This window comes from Anomaloglossus baeobatrachus, chromosome 3, assembly GCF_048569485.1.
Source record: "Anomaloglossus baeobatrachus isolate aAnoBae1 chromosome 3, aAnoBae1.hap1, whole genome shotgun sequence".
Lineage (NCBI taxonomy): Eukaryota > Metazoa > Chordata > Amphibia > Anura > Aromobatidae > Anomaloglossus > Anomaloglossus baeobatrachus.
The window spans coordinates 562,202,600-562,221,312 of NC_134355.1; the positions used below are offsets into that span (position 1 = coordinate 562,202,600).

The 18,713-nt window shown below is 42.1% G+C and overlaps 1 protein-coding gene across 4 annotated transcripts in view; it reads left to right on the forward strand.

The window, feature by feature from the left end:
• Nucleotides 1-405: 405 nt before the first annotated feature.
• AIRE (autoimmune regulator) overlaps nt 406-18,713 on the forward strand; it is a 76,238-nt gene continuing 57,930 nt past the window's right edge. For 3 of the 4 annotated variants that reach the window (XM_075338653.1, XM_075338655.1, XM_075338656.1), the window contains exons 1-7: nt 406-553; nt 1,140-1,293; nt 3,905-4,079; nt 6,467-6,598; nt 9,582-9,662; nt 13,069-13,167; nt 18,095-18,192. In XM_075338653.1, coding sequence (XP_075194768.1) covers nt 1,144-1,293; nt 3,905-4,079; nt 6,467-6,598; nt 9,582-9,662; nt 13,069-13,167; nt 18,095-18,192 — 735 coding nt within the window. In that variant the 5' untranslated portion in view covers nt 406-553; nt 1,140-1,143. The remainder of the gene's footprint in view (nt 554-1,139; nt 1,294-3,904; nt 4,080-6,466; nt 6,599-9,581; nt 9,663-13,068; nt 13,168-18,094; nt 18,193-18,713) is intronic. The other variant, XM_075338654.1, reaches the window with a different exon arrangement.

Genomic DNA, 18,713 nt, shown 5'->3' on the forward strand with positions numbered 1-18,713 from the left:
AGAGCCATTCAGAAACTGGTGTCTGCACTGGGCTGAGCACCAACTGTACCAGAGCCCAGCGATGCTCGATCGAGTGGTCAGCATGTGTAAAGCGCCCAAACTCGAAAACTATTGTTTTTTGTAAAGTCTGTGTTCGGTACGAATATGGATTTTACTGTTGGGATCCGCTCATCTCTAGTCTTTATTCTTCATTCACATGGTGCAGAGCAGACAGCCTTCTTTATAATCATCTTCAGACTGTAAAATCAAAACCTTGTGTTATTTATATCGTATAACACCTTCGGATACGGCCAAAACGTGTCGGAGACAAGACATTACCAGTAGTGACTAATGCCACATTACTCAATTATTCTAAAGTATGTGATTGATATACTTTGCACAGTTTCAGCGTCTTGGTAATGAACCATATCATGCCAGACAACTCTCCAGGATAGGAGGAGACCGGTGATTTTCAGTGTGTTATTGGTTAGGTAATTACCTTCAATGTACTTTAAAGGAAGAATATAGGAAGCTTCTGTCCACAAATGAGAAGAGCACTGAAATCATAAATCAGGTAAGAACAAGTCTGACCTCTGGATCTTACTATTACTGCCACTGTAACAGAAAAGTCACGTGGAATAGAACGGTGGTCTTCAGATTTCAGACTGAATCTCTACCTGCTGCATAACCATAACTGCATTCATGCCATGACAACCATAGGAACCAGCAGTTTTGCAATAGGTGGAGAGCAATAGGTTGGGAACACTGTACTACAAGGCAGTGATAGCATTCAAATCTTTAAAGGGGTGTTCTTAAGTTTGAAAGTTGTCTCTTATCCAACGGATAGTGAAAAACCTTCTGATCTCTGGGGGTCCGACCACCATGGCCCCCACCGATCCTCAGAACCGGCTGACTGGAGTGGAGGTCGATCATGCACTCTACCTCATTCATTCTAATAGATTTCCAGTGCTCCCATTAAGAAGAAATGGAGCAGCAGAGCCCCCACTTCATTCAGTCGGGGATTTTCAGAATTCGGAATTGGTATCAGCCATGGTGGTCAGACTCCCACTGATCGGAAAGTTAGCACCCATCCCATGGATAGGGAATAACTTTTAAACTTTAGATAACCCCTTTAAGCATGTAATTTTGTCTGTTTTTAGCAGGATGTCTCAGCAGGAATCCCTGCCAAGTTGTACAGATCCAAGAGCGCTCCTCAAATGGCACCGCACAGAAATTGCAGTGGCAATTACCGACCTCTTTCCTCTGCTACATGGTATGATGGACAGAGACCTTGTTTCTGAAGACAAATTTCAGGTGGGAATCCTCTGAAATGCAAATAATAATAGTAATAATAATCTTTATTTCTATAGCGCCAACATATTCCACAGCGCTTTACAATTCAGGAGGAACATATCCTAACAAGTAACAGTTATAGAAAATACAATATTTAGAGGGGAAAAAAAAGACAACCCTGCTTGTGAGAGCTTACAATCTACAATGAGATATTGGGGGGGGGTTTGTTCAAGTGCTTATTTACAATGACAATACAGCCATCTCAAGGAAATGGGGGATAGATAATGGCTTCCTGGACCAATTGGCCTGAACCTTGAGATGCATTTGAGTGCCATGGAGTTTGATGTGGAGTTATGTTGTGAGAAGTTGTAGAGGGACTGTGTGAATTGGATTTGATTAGGGAGTGTGATAGGCCACCCAAAAAGATGCGTTTTTAGGGTGCGTCTAAAGCTGAGTAAGTTGTGATTTGTCCTAACTTCTTGGGGTAGAGCGTTCCAGAGGATTGGTGCAGCTCGGATACAATTGCAAATACATTTTTGCAAATTTAACTGCTAACTTAGGGGTAGAGTTCCACATTGTAGCTGATCTCTTATCTGCAAACTTAAGTGCTCATTCACCTTTGCTTAGGGACTTGATCTTCAACTGCACTCAACAGTAGGATCCTATATTGCAGCTGCTAACACTATTGATATGATTGGACTAATGTACACATCAGAGTGCTGTTCAAGGAACTTGTGCCCTGCAAGTGTACATGGTTGGTGTCAGTACCTGGCAAACCTGGGCGAGTGCCGGGACCCACTGCTCCTGGTTGTTTACTTGTCTCAGAATTTCAAAGACAACGTCCGCTGTACATGCACAGTGGGTGTTTGCACTACATGTATGGATTAGGCTCAACCCCATATAGCTGACACTGGAGTCCAACCAATGGGATCTTAACTAATTCTGATTCTCGCAGCTTAATCCTTTTGATGTCACTGTCAATCGTGACAAAAGCATTTAAGAGTTTAAGAATATAGAGAGGGAGGTGTCTCTTCTGGCACTCAATAGACAATTAGTGACAATGACTTGTCATGGCAGCCAGAGGGTCTATTGATGGTCTGAGTCTGTGTCTGGTCTTTATGGGAATTCACTATTATGGAAATCAGCATACGTAAAGCACCCGAACTATGAACTTGAACACTGTTCTTTTGTAAAGTCCATTTTCAACATGAGCACCGAATTTTTTCTGTTTGGGTCCGTTCATCTCTACTCTCCTTTTCCCGAAATGTGCATAAAATTAAATAATTAAGAAACCTATTCGGTATTGCAAGTGTAACTGTCAAAACTAATAAAGCATCATAATATTTATTCTATAATGAATTTAAACAAATGGTAGAAGCATTGATTTTTATTTAAGGTAGAACAATTTAATTTGCTCCTAATAACACAACTGAGTTGTAATAAAGCAGAATAAACAACCATAACTAAAAGAGCTGTGATTTAGGGTAAATTTAATGTAAGTACTAGTGCATATACACCTCATGTGGGCTCTTTGTCTACAACGCATCCTACAAAGTAAATTACGGTAAATCAATTATGGGGGTGCAAAGGACTATTTGTTGGTCTATTCCCATTTAGCTATATCAATGCTTATGCTGTGCTATTAACTTTAATTATTCTGCAGCCTTCCATTCTTTCTATTAAAGTCTTTTAGGTATGATTATAATGATTCTCAGCGTTCACATTGATATCTCGCCATTGTTGATGAACAGAAAAAAATATCCATTTGGTCTATTGGATACTGAATGGTAACATATAGTCTTCCAATTCACACTTTTTTTGTGTTCTACTAATTTAATAGACTGTTGTAATTAAAGGGAACCCGTCAGGTCCAATACGAGCAGTTCTGGGTCCATATTGCTAATCACTGCCTAACTGTCCCTGTATACACTAGCATAGATAAACAGATCTTCAGAAAAAGCATTTCTAAAGATCTTTTATCTTTTTTATCTTTTATCGTATGCTAATGAGTGAGGGGACTAGTCCCCTGGGCGTTAGTTCCCCTGGCCAGTTGCCTCCATTAGCATGTTAGTGCGTCCCTGTGGGAATGCTAACATGCTAATGAATACGCAGCGTCAGAGTATAATCTCACTCACCTCTCCGCTGCCATCACCGCCCGACACTGAATTCCGGCTCAGTACGCATGACCCCTGGCTTTAAACTGAAGTAGTCTTCATGACCGAAACTCCAGTAAAGCGTGGCGATGGCATCGGAAAGGCAAGTGAGATCATCCTCTGACGCTGCACATTCATTAGCATGTTAGCACACCCACAGGGACGTAATAACATGCTAATGGAGCCGACTAGCCTGGGAAACTCGTTGTTGTGGGTGCAGATCAAGGTCCCCAGTGATTCAGCAAAAGATAATACGGTTTGGAGAAAAGTTTGGACACCATCATATGCCCCCAAGGTTATTTTTTGTGGGTCGAATCAGAAATACTCTGGTGATAGGTCCTATAATGATACTAGAAACATATCCCTTATAGATATGGGGTTGCCTTTCTAATGTTCCTTAGTATCCCCAGCCAAAAAGTTGTTTAATAAGTTGTATAAAAAAAATGTGACATGTAAACGGATTTATGATTTACCCACAGGAGACTCAGCAGGCTGGGGAAGGAATGGGAGCACAGAAAGCATCTCATGCTCTTCTCACTTGGCTTCTCACTCGCGATATGCACTATGTCCGTGGCTTTTGGTCTCTTTTGTCCACAGAGTATATTTTAAAGAGCTACCCTCACTTATCTGGACTTCACAAAGGTCTTCAGACAGGTAACTACACAGCACTGAAAATTCAACATAAGGCAATTTGTCAAGCTAGACCCATCTATACTACTTTTCCCTTTTGTATCAAATTAACACTTAATTTTTTTTAAATAACATATAATATATATATATATATTATTATTATTATTATTTATTATTATAGCGCCATTTATTCCATGGCGCTTTACAAGTGAGAGAGGGTATACGTACAACAATCATTAACAGTACAAGACAGACTGGTATAGGAGAGGACCCTGCCCGCGAGGGCTCACAGTCCACAGGGAATGGGTGATGGTACAATAGGTGAGAGCTGTATATATATATATATATATATATATATATATATATATATATATATATATATAAAATATATATCAGAAATGCCTATAACCTTCAATGACCTCACTGCTTCACCACCGTGCGGAGCTGCCGCCCCACCACCGTGCGGAGCTGCCGCCCCACCACCGTGCGGAGCTGCCGCCCCACCACCGTACGGAGCTGCCGCCCCACCACCGTGCGGAGCTGCCGCCCCACCACCGTGCGGAGCTGCCGCCCCACCACCATGCGGAGCTGCCGCCCCATCTACACCCCACCTACTGTCTCCTCCCCATAATCCTATAGAATGTAAGCCCGCAAGGGCAGGGCCCTCTTCCCTCTGTACTAGTCTGTCTACTGTAACTTGTATATGTATTTTGTATGTAACCCCCTTCTCATGTACAGCACCATGGAACTAATGGTGCTCTATAAATAAATAATAATAATAATAAAATAATATATATATATATATAAAACATATATATATTATATATATGTTATTATATTATATATACCGTATATATATAGATAGATATACTGTATATGCCGCGGGCGGGGAGGACGCCGCCGCTGCGCTCGCTAACGCTCGGGTCCGGCGCTGCTGCGGCTGCTGCTGCTCGGTGGCTCGAGCGGTGGGCCGGATCCGGGGACTCGAGCGACACTCCTAGCCTGTGAGTGAAAGGGGTGGTTGGTTTGGGGGATTTAGTCCGTGACGCCACCCACGGGTTGTGGTGAAGGTAGGCACCACCGCTGCTGGTGATGGGGTTCCCGGGAGCGATGGTATGGAGCAGCTGGGATGTTGTTTTGTAGGGGTCGGTGGTCCCGGGGCCCGGTGGTGTGACGGGGAGGCAAGGTTGGTGAGGTGCAGGGTTGCAGGGACAGCGCGGCGCGGTGCCGGATGGCACAGGTGTACTCACTCAGTAAGAGATGCACAAAGTCCTCGGTAAACCAAACGGCTGGATGGACGGGTCCCGCAGCCGGCTGCAGTGTCTCTCCCCGGACAGGTGATGGCGGCTGTCTTTCCCTGCACCTTTGTGTACTTGTTCGACTACGGTGGATCCCCAACGGTAGTCCGCTCCCCGGTGTATGGATGCCGGAGGAGCCCGTTTGCCCGCAGGCGCTGGCCCTTGGGTCTCTAGCCTTAGGCGGTAGCTGTATACCCTCACGGTGTGGGCGGTTGCCTTCTATCGGGTCTTTGTCTGTTAGGAAACCCCTGGGGTTCCTGTCACACTCGGATTTGACTGTTGACGGCAACTCCAAGCCTAGTCGGGGTCTGATGGCTCTGCCTGTGTGTGCTGGCTTCACTTCGCTCCCCGGTCGGTACCGGCGGGCCAACGCCCGACCCCGGTCCTACGGTTCCGCGTCGATTCACCACTCCTGCAGACGGCCACCACCGTCTGCCAACCTTGTTGTCAGTGCCTGGGCCACAAACCCAGGCACTCTCCACTTTACTCCTCTCACTTCAACCTCCTGGATTAAACTGTCACTTTTCCCGCCTCCAGGCCTGTGAGCTCCTCGGTGGGTGGGGCCAACCGCTTGGCTCCGCCCCACCTGGTGGGGACATCAGACCCTGGAGGGAGGCAACAAGGGTTTTGTGTTTGGCTAATGTTACTGTCTAGTGTGGGTTGGGGTGTGTGAGTGTTACCTGTGACGACCTGGCTAGTCCAGGGCGCAACATATAGCTATTAAGATTCTAGTGTGATGGTGAAAATATTAGTGATTTCTTCACAGCAATACAACCATTGATTACGGTTGATGGAAATTGTACTAATGCTCAATGCAAATATAACATTTATTTTACACTTTATCTTGGACCATTTCAGAATTGGTCTGTCTGATCTAGAATGATAAGTTTGTTTTATTTTTTTGCTAAATCAGTTTTAGCTAAAAAATCTGTGTTTATTAAAAGAAAATATATAAAATACACAAATACAACAGTGTACAATAGTCATATACATGCCTACCCCTTATACATTGACTGAACGTGATGAGCCATCTTTCAATATAGTGAAGGAGACGTTCATGGTTCATGATTGTTGAGTTTGAAAATTCTCAGTCATGGTTTCTTATTTTTTCAGAAAGGTTATCCCGACGAAAAGCTCGGCGCTCTACCTCTGACACCAAGCACTCGGAACACCGGAAACTGCAGACAAAACGAAAAGCTTCAGCAGAAAAAGACTCTGGTGGCACTGTACCACTTGTTGGCACTGGTACGATAACATAAATATAAATATTACTCAAATTGAGTTAACATGGTTTAAATGTTTCTGTTGAATTATTCTCTTAAAGGGAGTATGGATAATTCTATAAGTGAATTGTTAAGTTAGTTTTCTTCATTCATGCAACCATTACCCAGGATGTCCCATACATATTATTGGGTTTGCACACAGATCTGATTGATGTTGTGTGAACAACGTATTATTTAAATTTACAATGTAGTTTTAGTTATACAAATGAAACATACTTTTAACTGATTGGTTTCTACAGGTGCAATGTGACCACATTATAAAACTTGGTCTGTTACACAACCCGATTCATGTGCTCCCTAAAAAACCCTGAACATTACTGGACTATTTAATGAGTAAATAACCAATTTTCCCTTTGAAATTATTTTACTATTTGTGTTAACTCCTACACCCTATAAGAATTGGCACACAACGACAAGAGTAAAAAAGCTACAGTATTCTTTAATTGACAACAAACACATGCAGGTAAAAAATTAAACATCCCTTGAGAAAGACGGCACGTCGAAACGTGCGTCAGGAGCTGAGACGCTTCAGGTTATCTGGTCAATCGGGTAATGTTAGGTCCAGAAATATGTGGACAGTGACACAATTTTTGCGAGTTGGGCTCTGCATGCCACCACATTGGACTTGAAATGAAACCTCTACAACAGAATTCAAGTGCAGATTGTAACGTTTAATTTGAAGGTTTGAACAAAAATATCTGATAGAAATTGTAGGAATTGTACACATTTCTTTACAAACACTCCACATTTTAGGAGGTCAAAAGTAATTGGACAAATAAACCAAACCCAAACAAAATATTTTTATTTTCAATATTTTGTTGCGAATCCTTTGGAGGCAATCACTGCCTTAAGTCTGGAACCCATGGACCTCACCAAACGCTGGGTTTCCTCCTTCTTAATGCTTTGCCAGGCCTTTACAGCCGCAGCCTTCAGGTCTTGCTTGTTTGTGGGTCTTTCCGTCTTAAGTCTGGAATTGAGCAAGTGAAATGCATGCTCAATTGGGTTAAGATCTGGTGATTGACTTGGCCATTGCAGAATGTTCCACTTTTTTGCACTCATGAACTCCTGGATAGCTTTGGCTGTATGCTTGGGGTCATTGTCCATCTGTACTATGAAGCGCCGTCCGATCAACTTTGCGGCATTTGGCTGAATCTGGGCTGAAAGTATATCCCTGTACACTTCAGAATTCATCCGGCTACTCTTGTCTACTGTTATGTCATCAATAAACACAAGTGACCCAGTGCCATTGAAAGCCATGCATGCCCATGCCATCATGTTGCCTCCACCATGTTTTACAGAGGATGTGGTGTGCCTTGGATCATGTGCCGCTCCCTTTCTTCTCCAAACTTTTTTCTTCCCATCATTCTGGTACAGGTTGATCTTTGTCTCATCTGTCCATAGAATACTTTTCCAGAACTGAGCTGGCTTCATGAGGTGTTTTTCAGCAAATTTAACTCTGGCCTGTCTATTTTTGGAATTGATGAATGGTTTGCATCTAGATGTGAACCCTTTGTATTTACTTTCATGGAGTCTTCTCTTTACTGTTGACTTAGAGACAGATACACCTTCTTCACTGAGAGTGTTCTGGACTTCAGTTGATGTTGTGAATGGGTTCTTCTTCACCAAAGAAAGTATGCGGCGATCATCCACCACTGTTGTCATCCGTGGATGCCCAGGCCTTTTTGAGTTCCCAAGCTCACCAGTCAATTCCTTTTTTCTCAGAATGTACCCGACTGTTGATTTTGCTACTCCAAGCATGTCTGCTATCTCTCTGATGGATTTTTTCTTTTTTTTCAGCCTCAGGATGTTCTGTTTCACCTCAATTGAGAGTTCCTTAGACCGCATGTTGTCTGGTCACAGCAACAGCTTCCAAATGCAAAACCACACACCTGTAATCAACCCCAGACCTTTTAACTACTTCATTGATTACAGGTTAACGAGGGAGAAGCCTTCAGAGTTAATTGCAGCCCTTAAGGCCACTTTACACAAAGAGATAAATCTGCGGCAGATCTGTGGTTGCAGTGAAATTGTGGACAATCAGTGCCAGGTTTGTGGCTGTGCACAAATGGAACAATATGTCCATGATTTCCCTGCAACCACAGATCTGCCAAAGATTTATCTCTGTGTGTAAAGTGGCCTTTAGAGTCCCTTGTCCAATTACTTTTGGTCCCTTGAAAAAGAGGAGGCTATGCATTACAGAGCTATGATTCCTAAACCCTTTCTCCGATTTGGATGTGAAAACTCTCATATTGCAGCTGGGAGAGTGCACTTTCAGCCCATATTATATAAATAATTGTATTTCTGAACATGTTTTTGTAAACAGCTAAAATAACAAAACTTGTGTCACTGTCCAAATATTTATGGACCTAACTGTATATGTAGTGAGGGCAGAGTCATTGTAATATGTATCTGGTTTGTGTGCTGCTTAGCTCAATGGAGTGATTCCAATAATTTAGGTAGGGTTATTGTCAGGATTCATCAGGATAACATATACCGTAAGTTACTTAGCTAGCCAACTATAGACTATATTACTAGTGTGTACTATTGCAATATATCTTGCTACAATATTTATTGTGATAATGGCCCTGCATATGAGGAGTTGTTCTCCCATACTACTATTATTATATATGTAATGATTGACCTGTGAGTGGTCCCCTAGTAGTTTATCTCATTGTTAACTCTTGCTCACCTTTTTTACTTGTATGTCTTTGCTGTCAATAAAAGAATAGCTTTTTTACTCTAGTCGTTATGCGCAAATTCTTATAGGGTGTATTGCTTTGCACAGACTATGTTTATTATGTGATGGTCAGTGCAGTGATATGTGAATTGTTGTGTCTGATCTGATTTTGAAGCATTTCTGACTTGTGTAAACCCCTGCAGTGTGTCGTAGTTATGTCATTATAACCATTAATAAAGGTTTGATTAGAATATTTTGTGCCCAACAGGTTCTCCACCTAAAACAAAGACACCTCGTAAAACAGAGAAAATGGAGAAACTGGTATCCTCACAGGTGCTACAAGTTCACTGTAAGTCATTGAGAATATTACGTTGTTATTATTAACACACAGTGACAAGCAAAAGGGTAACAATGTTTTGAACTTTTGGCTTTCAGGCTCCATATCTCACCATCCACTATAGCCTTGAGCGTGGGACTACCTTCATATTCTAGACAATCATCTTAGCTATCTCACACATAAATTTGTCTTGCAACTATTTAGCGTACGATTAGTTATGCAGATTCTTTTGATGTCATGACATTTTTACTGTTTTGCTCCTTAAAATCTTAATTTAAATTTTTATTATTTTGTTAGTATTTTGCAAATCTCTTTTGGCTTTCAACACTACCTGAATCCTTTTGGGCATGCTTCGACTGAAATCTGAATCCAGGTCTCTTCTTCACATTCCCAATATTGGTGCATACTGGTTGAATCACTTGGGTATGAAGGCAGATTTTTCTTTAACTCTACCCACAAGTGTTCTATTGGATTGAGGTCTGGGGACTGTGGGGGCCAATCTCTACTTCATCGTCATTGAACCATTTCTTCGCTAATCTCGACATATGCTTCAGGTTGTTGAACTACTTGAACACTATGTCATCCTTTTTATACTCATAGTACTCGAGTGTACAAAGTAATTCGTCTTGTAGATTGCTCACATATAGCTCAGCATTTAGACCACCATTGATCCTGGTCAAGTATCCAACGCCTTTGGATGTGAAACAACCACATATTATCAGGCTTCTTCCACCGAACTTGACAGTTCCTTCAATTTCTTGAATTTTCTTTAGCCTCTTTTTCCCTTGTTTCTTTCAGAGCTATTTGCACACATCTGAGCCTAGTGCATTAACTTTGCTCCAAATCACCCATTTCAAATCTTCTACTGTCCACTTTTTGCACTTCTTTGCAAACTTGAGCCGATGCTTCTTATGATAATATTGAAGTTGAAGCTTTTTCACCTTTTCTGGGCCACCATTCTAGACTTGTGTGATGTGCATCACATGGACGTCTGTGATCTCACTATTAACAATTTAACGCTCATTGCAAATGTTGTTAAAGTGGCGAGCCAATGTGGACCCACTGGACCACAGGGGGAACCCGAGTTAACCGTTTAGTGGGAGGAACTTAACTAAGCACCTGCCGCGAGAACAAGCATAAGAGCCACTTCCACTGCCATGTTTGTCGTGCTAGACTTGATAGACCTTGTGATGAGCCGACTTATTGACTCCAATATTTTACCTGGATGTCCTCCTCTTGGCTTTTGAATGGATGGATTGACTTCATTTTGCATTCTTCCAACTATCATGGCTCTCACATAATGCATTTTGGCAATTTTCTTGGCTGAGAGACCGCTATCAATGAACTGGATGATGCTATTTCTCTTCTTTTTGGGGAATTTCTCTTCATGCTCCTTGATTCAAACCAGTAACCTTTCACTTGAGAATTAACCTAATCATACACTGAGCTATTATGGAATGTGAGAACAGGTTGTAATTTGTAGTATATTGAAAGAAAAACAATTTCAAACACCGGGACCAAAACTGTAACAATGCAGTGACATGACAAGATTCTGCATAATTAATCATATGCTAAATAGCTGCAAGTCAAATTTATGTATGAGGTAAACAAGATGATTGTCTATAAAAAGAAGATAGTCTCGCATCCAAAATCTGTAGTGGATGGTGAAATGGAGCCTGAACGTCAAAGGTTCAAAACATTGTTACCCTTTTGTTTGTCACTGTAGCGCCAGGGCGCTAAAGATATGAAATCTGAGAGTATATAAGTACATAAAATGAGACTATAAAAGCAAGCACAAAATAACTTAAAGAGCTCATGACAAGAAGCTGGAGCACTTCTTTGATAGGCTGTTTCACAGACAATGTAGCACTGGGACATTTCCTGTTCCCATGACTTTCAGTTCAAGAAAAAATAGCATTACTCAGATTACTATTCTGTTTTATAACTCCCATAAGGGAAAAGGTGGGTTTTTGGATTTCTAAGATGGAGACGGACTAATGTATTGTGGTAGCTGGTTCCAGAGTGTATGAGCACTGAACACATGGCAGATATCTTAGAGATGAAGATGTGAGCAGCGAACAAAAGGAGAACATAGAAGGAGATCATGTTTAAGGAAGTATCTGGTGATTTGGGCAGAGATCCAATATGTGGAGGAGGCAGATTGTGCAGTCTTGTATGCCATCTTTAAAATATTGATATGAATACATTGGGCAGTGGATAGCTAAGCAATTGGCAGAGAGGAGAAGCGGAGGTAAAATATGTGAAGTGGTAGAATAGTCAGTTAAAAATAAATAATGATAATTAATATAAAACTTGGGTTCATCTTGACCTTCGCAGTTAAGGTTGAAAGAAGAAACAAGTCTAACGAGTTCAATCTATTTCTAAAGATCTTTTCTTATATGCTAATGAGGCCCACTACTAGTCGCCAGGGTGTGAGTTCCCTTGACTAGTCGGCCCACATAGCATGCTAGCATGCCCCTGTGGGTGTACTAACATGCTAATGAACGTGCAGCTACACCGCACATACCTCAGTCTTGATGACGGCCAGCTGAGGATAGATACGCACTGCGCATGATCTGAAGTGTCCGGGACTTCCGATCATGCGCACTATACCTCACTGAAGCTGGGAAGTTTACAGCATCAATTTAGTGCACATGATCGGAAGTCCATTGGACTCCGGATCATGCTCAGTGCGCATACATCCTCCGCCGGCCACCATGAATATTGAGGTATGTGCGGTGTTGCTGCATGTTCATTAGCATGTTAGTATGCCCACGGGGCGTGCTAACATGCTATATGGGCCGGCTAGCCAATTAAATTCACCCCCTTGTGACTAGTTGTGGACCTTACACTAAGCATCACTTGCTAACACTTTCTAAACATTCATGCCCCAATTCATCATTTCTATTTTTTAAGTCACTTTTCATTTCTGTCTTGTGGTATTTGTTGCCATTTTTTGTGCCAAATTCTTGAAAATTGTGCAGGTAGTACATGAATTTTGAGTAAAGTCATAATTGTCTTCATTTTTGCTGTAACTTTGTTTTTTACTTTTTAGTACAAACAGTAACATATTTTGCAAACTATCAAAAAAAATTGTGTATGGGGGGGTATTTATAGTATATACCGTATATAAAATTGCTCAGGGGAGACGGGAATAGATTTGTCCAAAAATGTAGCAACTTTTCCAAATGTTGCAAAGAAACACAGATGAACACATAAAAAGTGAATAAAAAGAGCATATGAAAAGATGAATATGGCATTAACAAAAAAAGGTGCAAAACACATAAAACTAGAAAAAAAATTAAACAAAAGCAATGATGAATGAGCCGCTTTGTGACTGTCATTTATCTGTAATATCAATATTGATCCTGATCGATTGCTATAATTTGTTTTTTTTTGTTTCATTTTTGTTTGGAAGCTCCACAAAAATTACCATCTGCTACAGGTGATGCTGAGGGTAAAACGGAAATCTTCACCACAAGCAAACTATGGACAACAGACAGGAAAGCTCAGACCGGTAGGACGTCTTTTCTACAGCATTTCTTTTGCAATTTGATGGTTTTGTTTTTTAAAGGGATAATATAAGTAGATGTATCAAAGGCAATTACCAGTCTTGCGGCGCTCCTGCTACCAATGGTGGAACATATTGGATGATTTTTGGTTATATAACTGGACCAATATCCAAATAAACAGCAGGAGCGCCGCAAGACTGGAAATTGCCTTTAGAACTTCTTTCAATAAGTAGATGTATGAAACCCTTAGTCATAAAGTAGAGATGTGCAATATTTCTGTAAGGCTCACATTGTGAAGTGAACCCACTATATCCCAGGGCCGGATGGCTACATGAACCCCAGCAGTCGATGCAGCTGACAGGATGGCACGTGCGAATCAAGGAGTCTTGGGAACAGCAGGACAGATTAAGACAAGTATGCAGGAATGGAAGCAGGTTAAACACAATGTACACAGGAGGTGGAGTACTCAAAGCTAGAGTCTTCAATAGCAATCCACAGACACAGGTTTGTGTGCTAAAGGGCCTTTAAAGGCCTAGAGAGATGATGTCACATGCTAGGCAACATGCAAAGCCTGATGTGGAGCACAACAGAGGGCAGCAGACCTAGGTGAGGGGAGCAGAGCAAGGAGCTGGAACAGGTGCGTAACAATTTCTAATGAAAGCTAATCGCTTACTATTGCTTCAGTACAGATTCTTTGCTCCTGAAGCAGGAGATCTCCGGTATAATATCCATATACCCCAATAGCTCTTAAAAGGAAAAAGTGTTACTTTGGGTAATAAACTTGGATAACTTATTTTCGAAAGTTGCAAAGATGGAAACATAATGTTGGGCTGTAGGTGCAGCAATATGGTATGTTTAGCATTTTAGATAGATGGTAAAAGGCTGCTGCCATAGCATGGTATTGATCAATGGTTTGGGCCCTGTACATTTAGTAGTTACAGAAAACAGAAGAAAACTATCCACCTTAGATGCTTACAGTGGAGGAATGAAAGCTGCATCTTCATAGCAAGAATACTTTATTGGATCATGCAATAGGTTTTTAAACAGGACTTGCTCCCTTCTCAGACACCATTATTATTGTCCTATAAAATAAATGTAACTGCTTACATTAATTGGGTTTTCAACCTTCAAAAAAATCTAGCACTAGCTACTTGTATAAATACAAAATAAGAAACACATCAGGTGCTCACCTCCACCGCTGCCCCACTCACTTTTAACAGGCTGCATTGATGACATCACTACTACAGAGAAATCTACCACTGCAGCCAATCTCTGAGCTCAGCGGGTCTACCCATATTCAAGTCAGGAGACTGTGACGGCCAGTCCAGAATCTTATATTTTGTGTTCTGAAATCAAGCCTTGACTTTGAGGTATGCTTGGAATTATTATTGTTCCCCAGTCCCAGCTCCAGCTTCAGGCCCTGCTCCCATCTGTTGTGGACACCTCTCTTTGCCGTAGTCCATGCCAGCAAAATCCTTTTGCATCATCAGCCAAGGCCTTTTAAGGTCAACTCAAACAGCTATGTGCTGTCTGAATATTCAGTAGCTTTCGTTAACTTCACATTTACAGTAGTTCCAAATATCTTTAAGGAGTTTTGCCTCACTTTCCATTTCTCAAGCCGTCATGCAATGTTCTGCTTTATACTCACCAGGTGTCATGGCGACGTCTGCCCCTGTTAACACTGCAGAGTCTGAAACGCCACCTGGTGATTTTAAATAGCTCAGTGAGAGCCAGGCATTGGCCAGTGTTGTACTCACTGGTGGCCAACTAGCAGGAGTTAATTCCTCCTAGCCTGAGAATTGCTTTTAGGATCACAGATTTCTGAAGACCCATCACAGCCGCCTCTACCCTTGAAAAGATGCATGAACATGTTCATTCATGCCATCTATAGCTCTAGCGATATCGGTTTTTGTGCCTTGAGATCCAGCTTTTGGTGAACTGCTGAGTGTTATTTGGTGTGCTGTGGAAATATTATCATTGTTTGTTTATTTCCTTCCTGTACTTTATTTCTCCCTGAGTATTGTTTTTACGACTGTGAGTGCTTGCAGTGAGTTTATACTTTTGTTTTCCATTGTCTGTCTGTTTCTCAGAGATTCATCACTCCTGTCCTGGCCCTCCCCAAGGGTGGGGGAGAGATGGTATTAGACAAGGGCCTGAGTAGGAGTCAGGGCTATCCTGGTGGTGCAGACCTCACCACCATCAGGCATATCTCTCGGATAAGGGATTGCTTAGGGTCCCTATTCTGAGGGCCAGTCTGGGTGCCCCCATTCCTAGTTACCATGTCACATCCCATGAAACTGGCTAATCATCTCTTCACCTAACTGTTGTTTTATCATCTGTCTGCATTTACTTGCTGTCTCAGATCTTTGGTTTACCATTCGTCTTCTGTAAGCATAACAAGCTCTTCTCTCCCATTATTAAAGGGAACCTGTCACCAGGATTTTCCCTTTTGAGCTGCAGACGCCACAAGTGAGCCCTTATATATGGTATTTTAGAATACTGTATATAAGATCCCAGACCACTCTGTAGAACGTAGAAACACCTTTCTAATACTCACCTAGTGGGCGGTCCGGTCCGATGGGTATCGCTGCTCTCGGTCCGGCGCCTCCTCCATCTTGTGCGATCTACGTCCTCCTGCCCAGCCCTCAGCAGTGCAGATCAAAGTGTGCATGCACAGGTGTGACTGCAAATAAACTGAGTGACGTCACTGCTCTTCGCTGCGGCTGTTATTCTCTGCCTGAAATCCACAGCGTGCGTACATGTTTTGTGCCCACGCATTGTGACTTTAGTATGTATGTGGCAGAGCTGGAATCATCGTGGGACCTCATGTTGATTACATTGGAACTGGATGTTTATTTAGGTGGTTAATAAATTGGAGAAAGAGGGTAGGTTTTTTGTGTTTTATTTCAAATACAGGATTTTTTCAGTGTTTGTTTTATTTCTTTTCACTTACAGTTTAGTAATGGGGTGGGTCTCATAGACCCTCCCCATTACTAATCTAGGGTTTAGTAGCAGCTGTGAATTGTCATTAAAGGCTACTTTACACACTGCGATATCGGTCCCGATATCGCTAGTGTGCGTACCCGCCCCCATCTGTTGCGCGACACGGGCATATCGCTGCCCGTGGCGCACAACATCGCCCAGAGCCGTCACACATACTTACCTGTCCGGCGACGTCGCTGTGACCGGCGAACCGCCTCCTTTCTAAGGGGGCGGTCCGTGCGGCGTCACAGCGACGTCACTGAACCGCCGCCCAATCGCAGCGGAGGGGCGGAGATGAGCGGGACGTAACATCCCGCCCACCTCCTTCCTTCCGCATAGCGGCCGGGAGGCAGGTAGGGAGACGTTCCTCGCTCCTGCGGCGTCACACGCAGCGATGTGTGATGCCGCAGGAACGAGGAACAACCTCGTTACTGCTGAAGTAACGATAATTGGGAATGGACCCCCGTGTCGCCGATTAGCGATTTTTCACTGTTTTGCAACGATGCAAAATCGCTAATCGATGTCACACGCAACGGCATCGCTAATGCGGCCGGATGTGCGTCACGAATTCCGTGACCCCAACGACTCCGCATTAGCGATGTCGTAGCGTGTAAAGCCCGCTTAACCCTGATATTACTCCAATTGCCACCACACCAGGGCAATTGGCATGAGCCGGGTAAAGTGCCGGGATTGTCACATCTAATGGATGCAACAATTCTGGGCGGCTGCAGGCTGCTACTTTTAGGTTGGGGTAGCCCAATAACCATGGCCTTCCCAGCTTGAGATTACCAGCCAGCCCAACTGTTGGCTTTATCGTGGCTGGGTATCAAAATGGGGGGATAGTTTTTTAAAAGTATTTATTTAAATTATTTTTAAAAAAAACAACCCTCTTATGTTGATAGACAGCTGGGGGCTGCAGCCTGTAGCCGTATGCTTTATCTGTGCTGGATACCATAATATGGGGGTGACCGTATGCCAGTTTTCTTATTTATTTTTACACCACAATAGAGACACACACAGCATCTGTTATTAGTTGTAGTCAGACATGCAACACACCAGGACTGCCGGTGGTAGAAGGAAGCAGTGCATAATGTTAATGAGCGGCCCTGAGAGTAGCATTACAGCCGTGCGGGAGACTGGTATGTGTAACGCACCTTCTCTAATCCCCCTATCCCTTCTATCACCATTTTAAAGTGCTGGATTAGGGTCCTCCTAGACTTAGATTGGGACTGATGTCTGGGCAGATATCCGGGCTGGAACGAGGGTTTCTTTTTTGAAACCTGGTTGGACCCACCAATCCCCGGTATCTGCAGGTCCGCCCATCCCTAGTCATAATATATCAATGGATGCTATGGATGGATGGATACATTCCTATCTATGTAAAAATTATCTGTAATTTAAATATATACAGTAGTTGGCAGTATTTTTTATTGGATTCCAAACTTATACAAAGCTTCAACTCACCGGCTTAACTATACAAAGCCCAGTTCTGTCGGTTTACAGCCGCCTCTAGAGGGGCTCTATAGGCGGCTGTAAACCGACAGAACTGGGCTTTGTATAGTTAAGCAGGTGATTTGAAGCTTTGTATAAGTTTGGAATCCAATAAAAAAATACTGCCAACTACTGTATATATTTAAATTACAGATAATATTTTCCCCCTAAACTACCTTTGTTAAAGCTGTTAACGTTATTTTTTTATATTTATCAAATGTGTTATCAAACTGAGTCCAGAGGGAAGCAGCAGAGTGGTAGTGCTGGAGTGGCCAACAAAAAAAAACCTACAAAATCCCGGACAACTTCATTAATACCATTTAGGTATTGGATAATACTTGGCTTGTCTTGTATGGATTTCACACTACATTGATCTACGTGGCGATGAAGCCATATATTTCAGATGTTGGTTTTTGCATGTTTCTAAGCACAATATTAAAAAAAATAATAATTTCACAGATAAATCCAAACAGAAGGAAACAGAACCGGAAGGCACAGAGCGAAGCCAAAATAAACCCATAAAACTGACTCTTCGTCCAAAGCTACCCACCAACCATGTAAGTTTATGGACCCTTCACTTATCTAAACATTTATGTTAGTTAAAATGATTTAAATGATTATTTCATTTTATTTACTTTATTTAGTTTTGGAAATGTATCTATTCCTGGGGTAGTCATACAACTTCTGTAGCATAAGTAGCATTTGATATTGTAAATTATTAAATGAAACTCCCTTACAAGTTTATATACAGTGCATTTTTATGACCATTTCTTCTATTCCTCTAATGGATGTAAAATAAATCAACAGGTAACTCTGCAAATAGTCTTGATTAACGGTATCCTACCCCTGCTATTAGCTAATGTACTTTTGCAGGTTGCAAGAATTAAGGGCCAAATGTAAAAAAAACCTCGAAAAATACTCAAAGTGTGAACATGGCCTATTGGTCAGCACCAGCTATTGATGACATGTCTGGTATACAAGGACCGGAAATAGCCATAACCATACAATGTTTATTACAAAGACTACTTTGATTTTGATGAAAACTCTATTATTATGACTGTAGCATCATTTCAGTGAC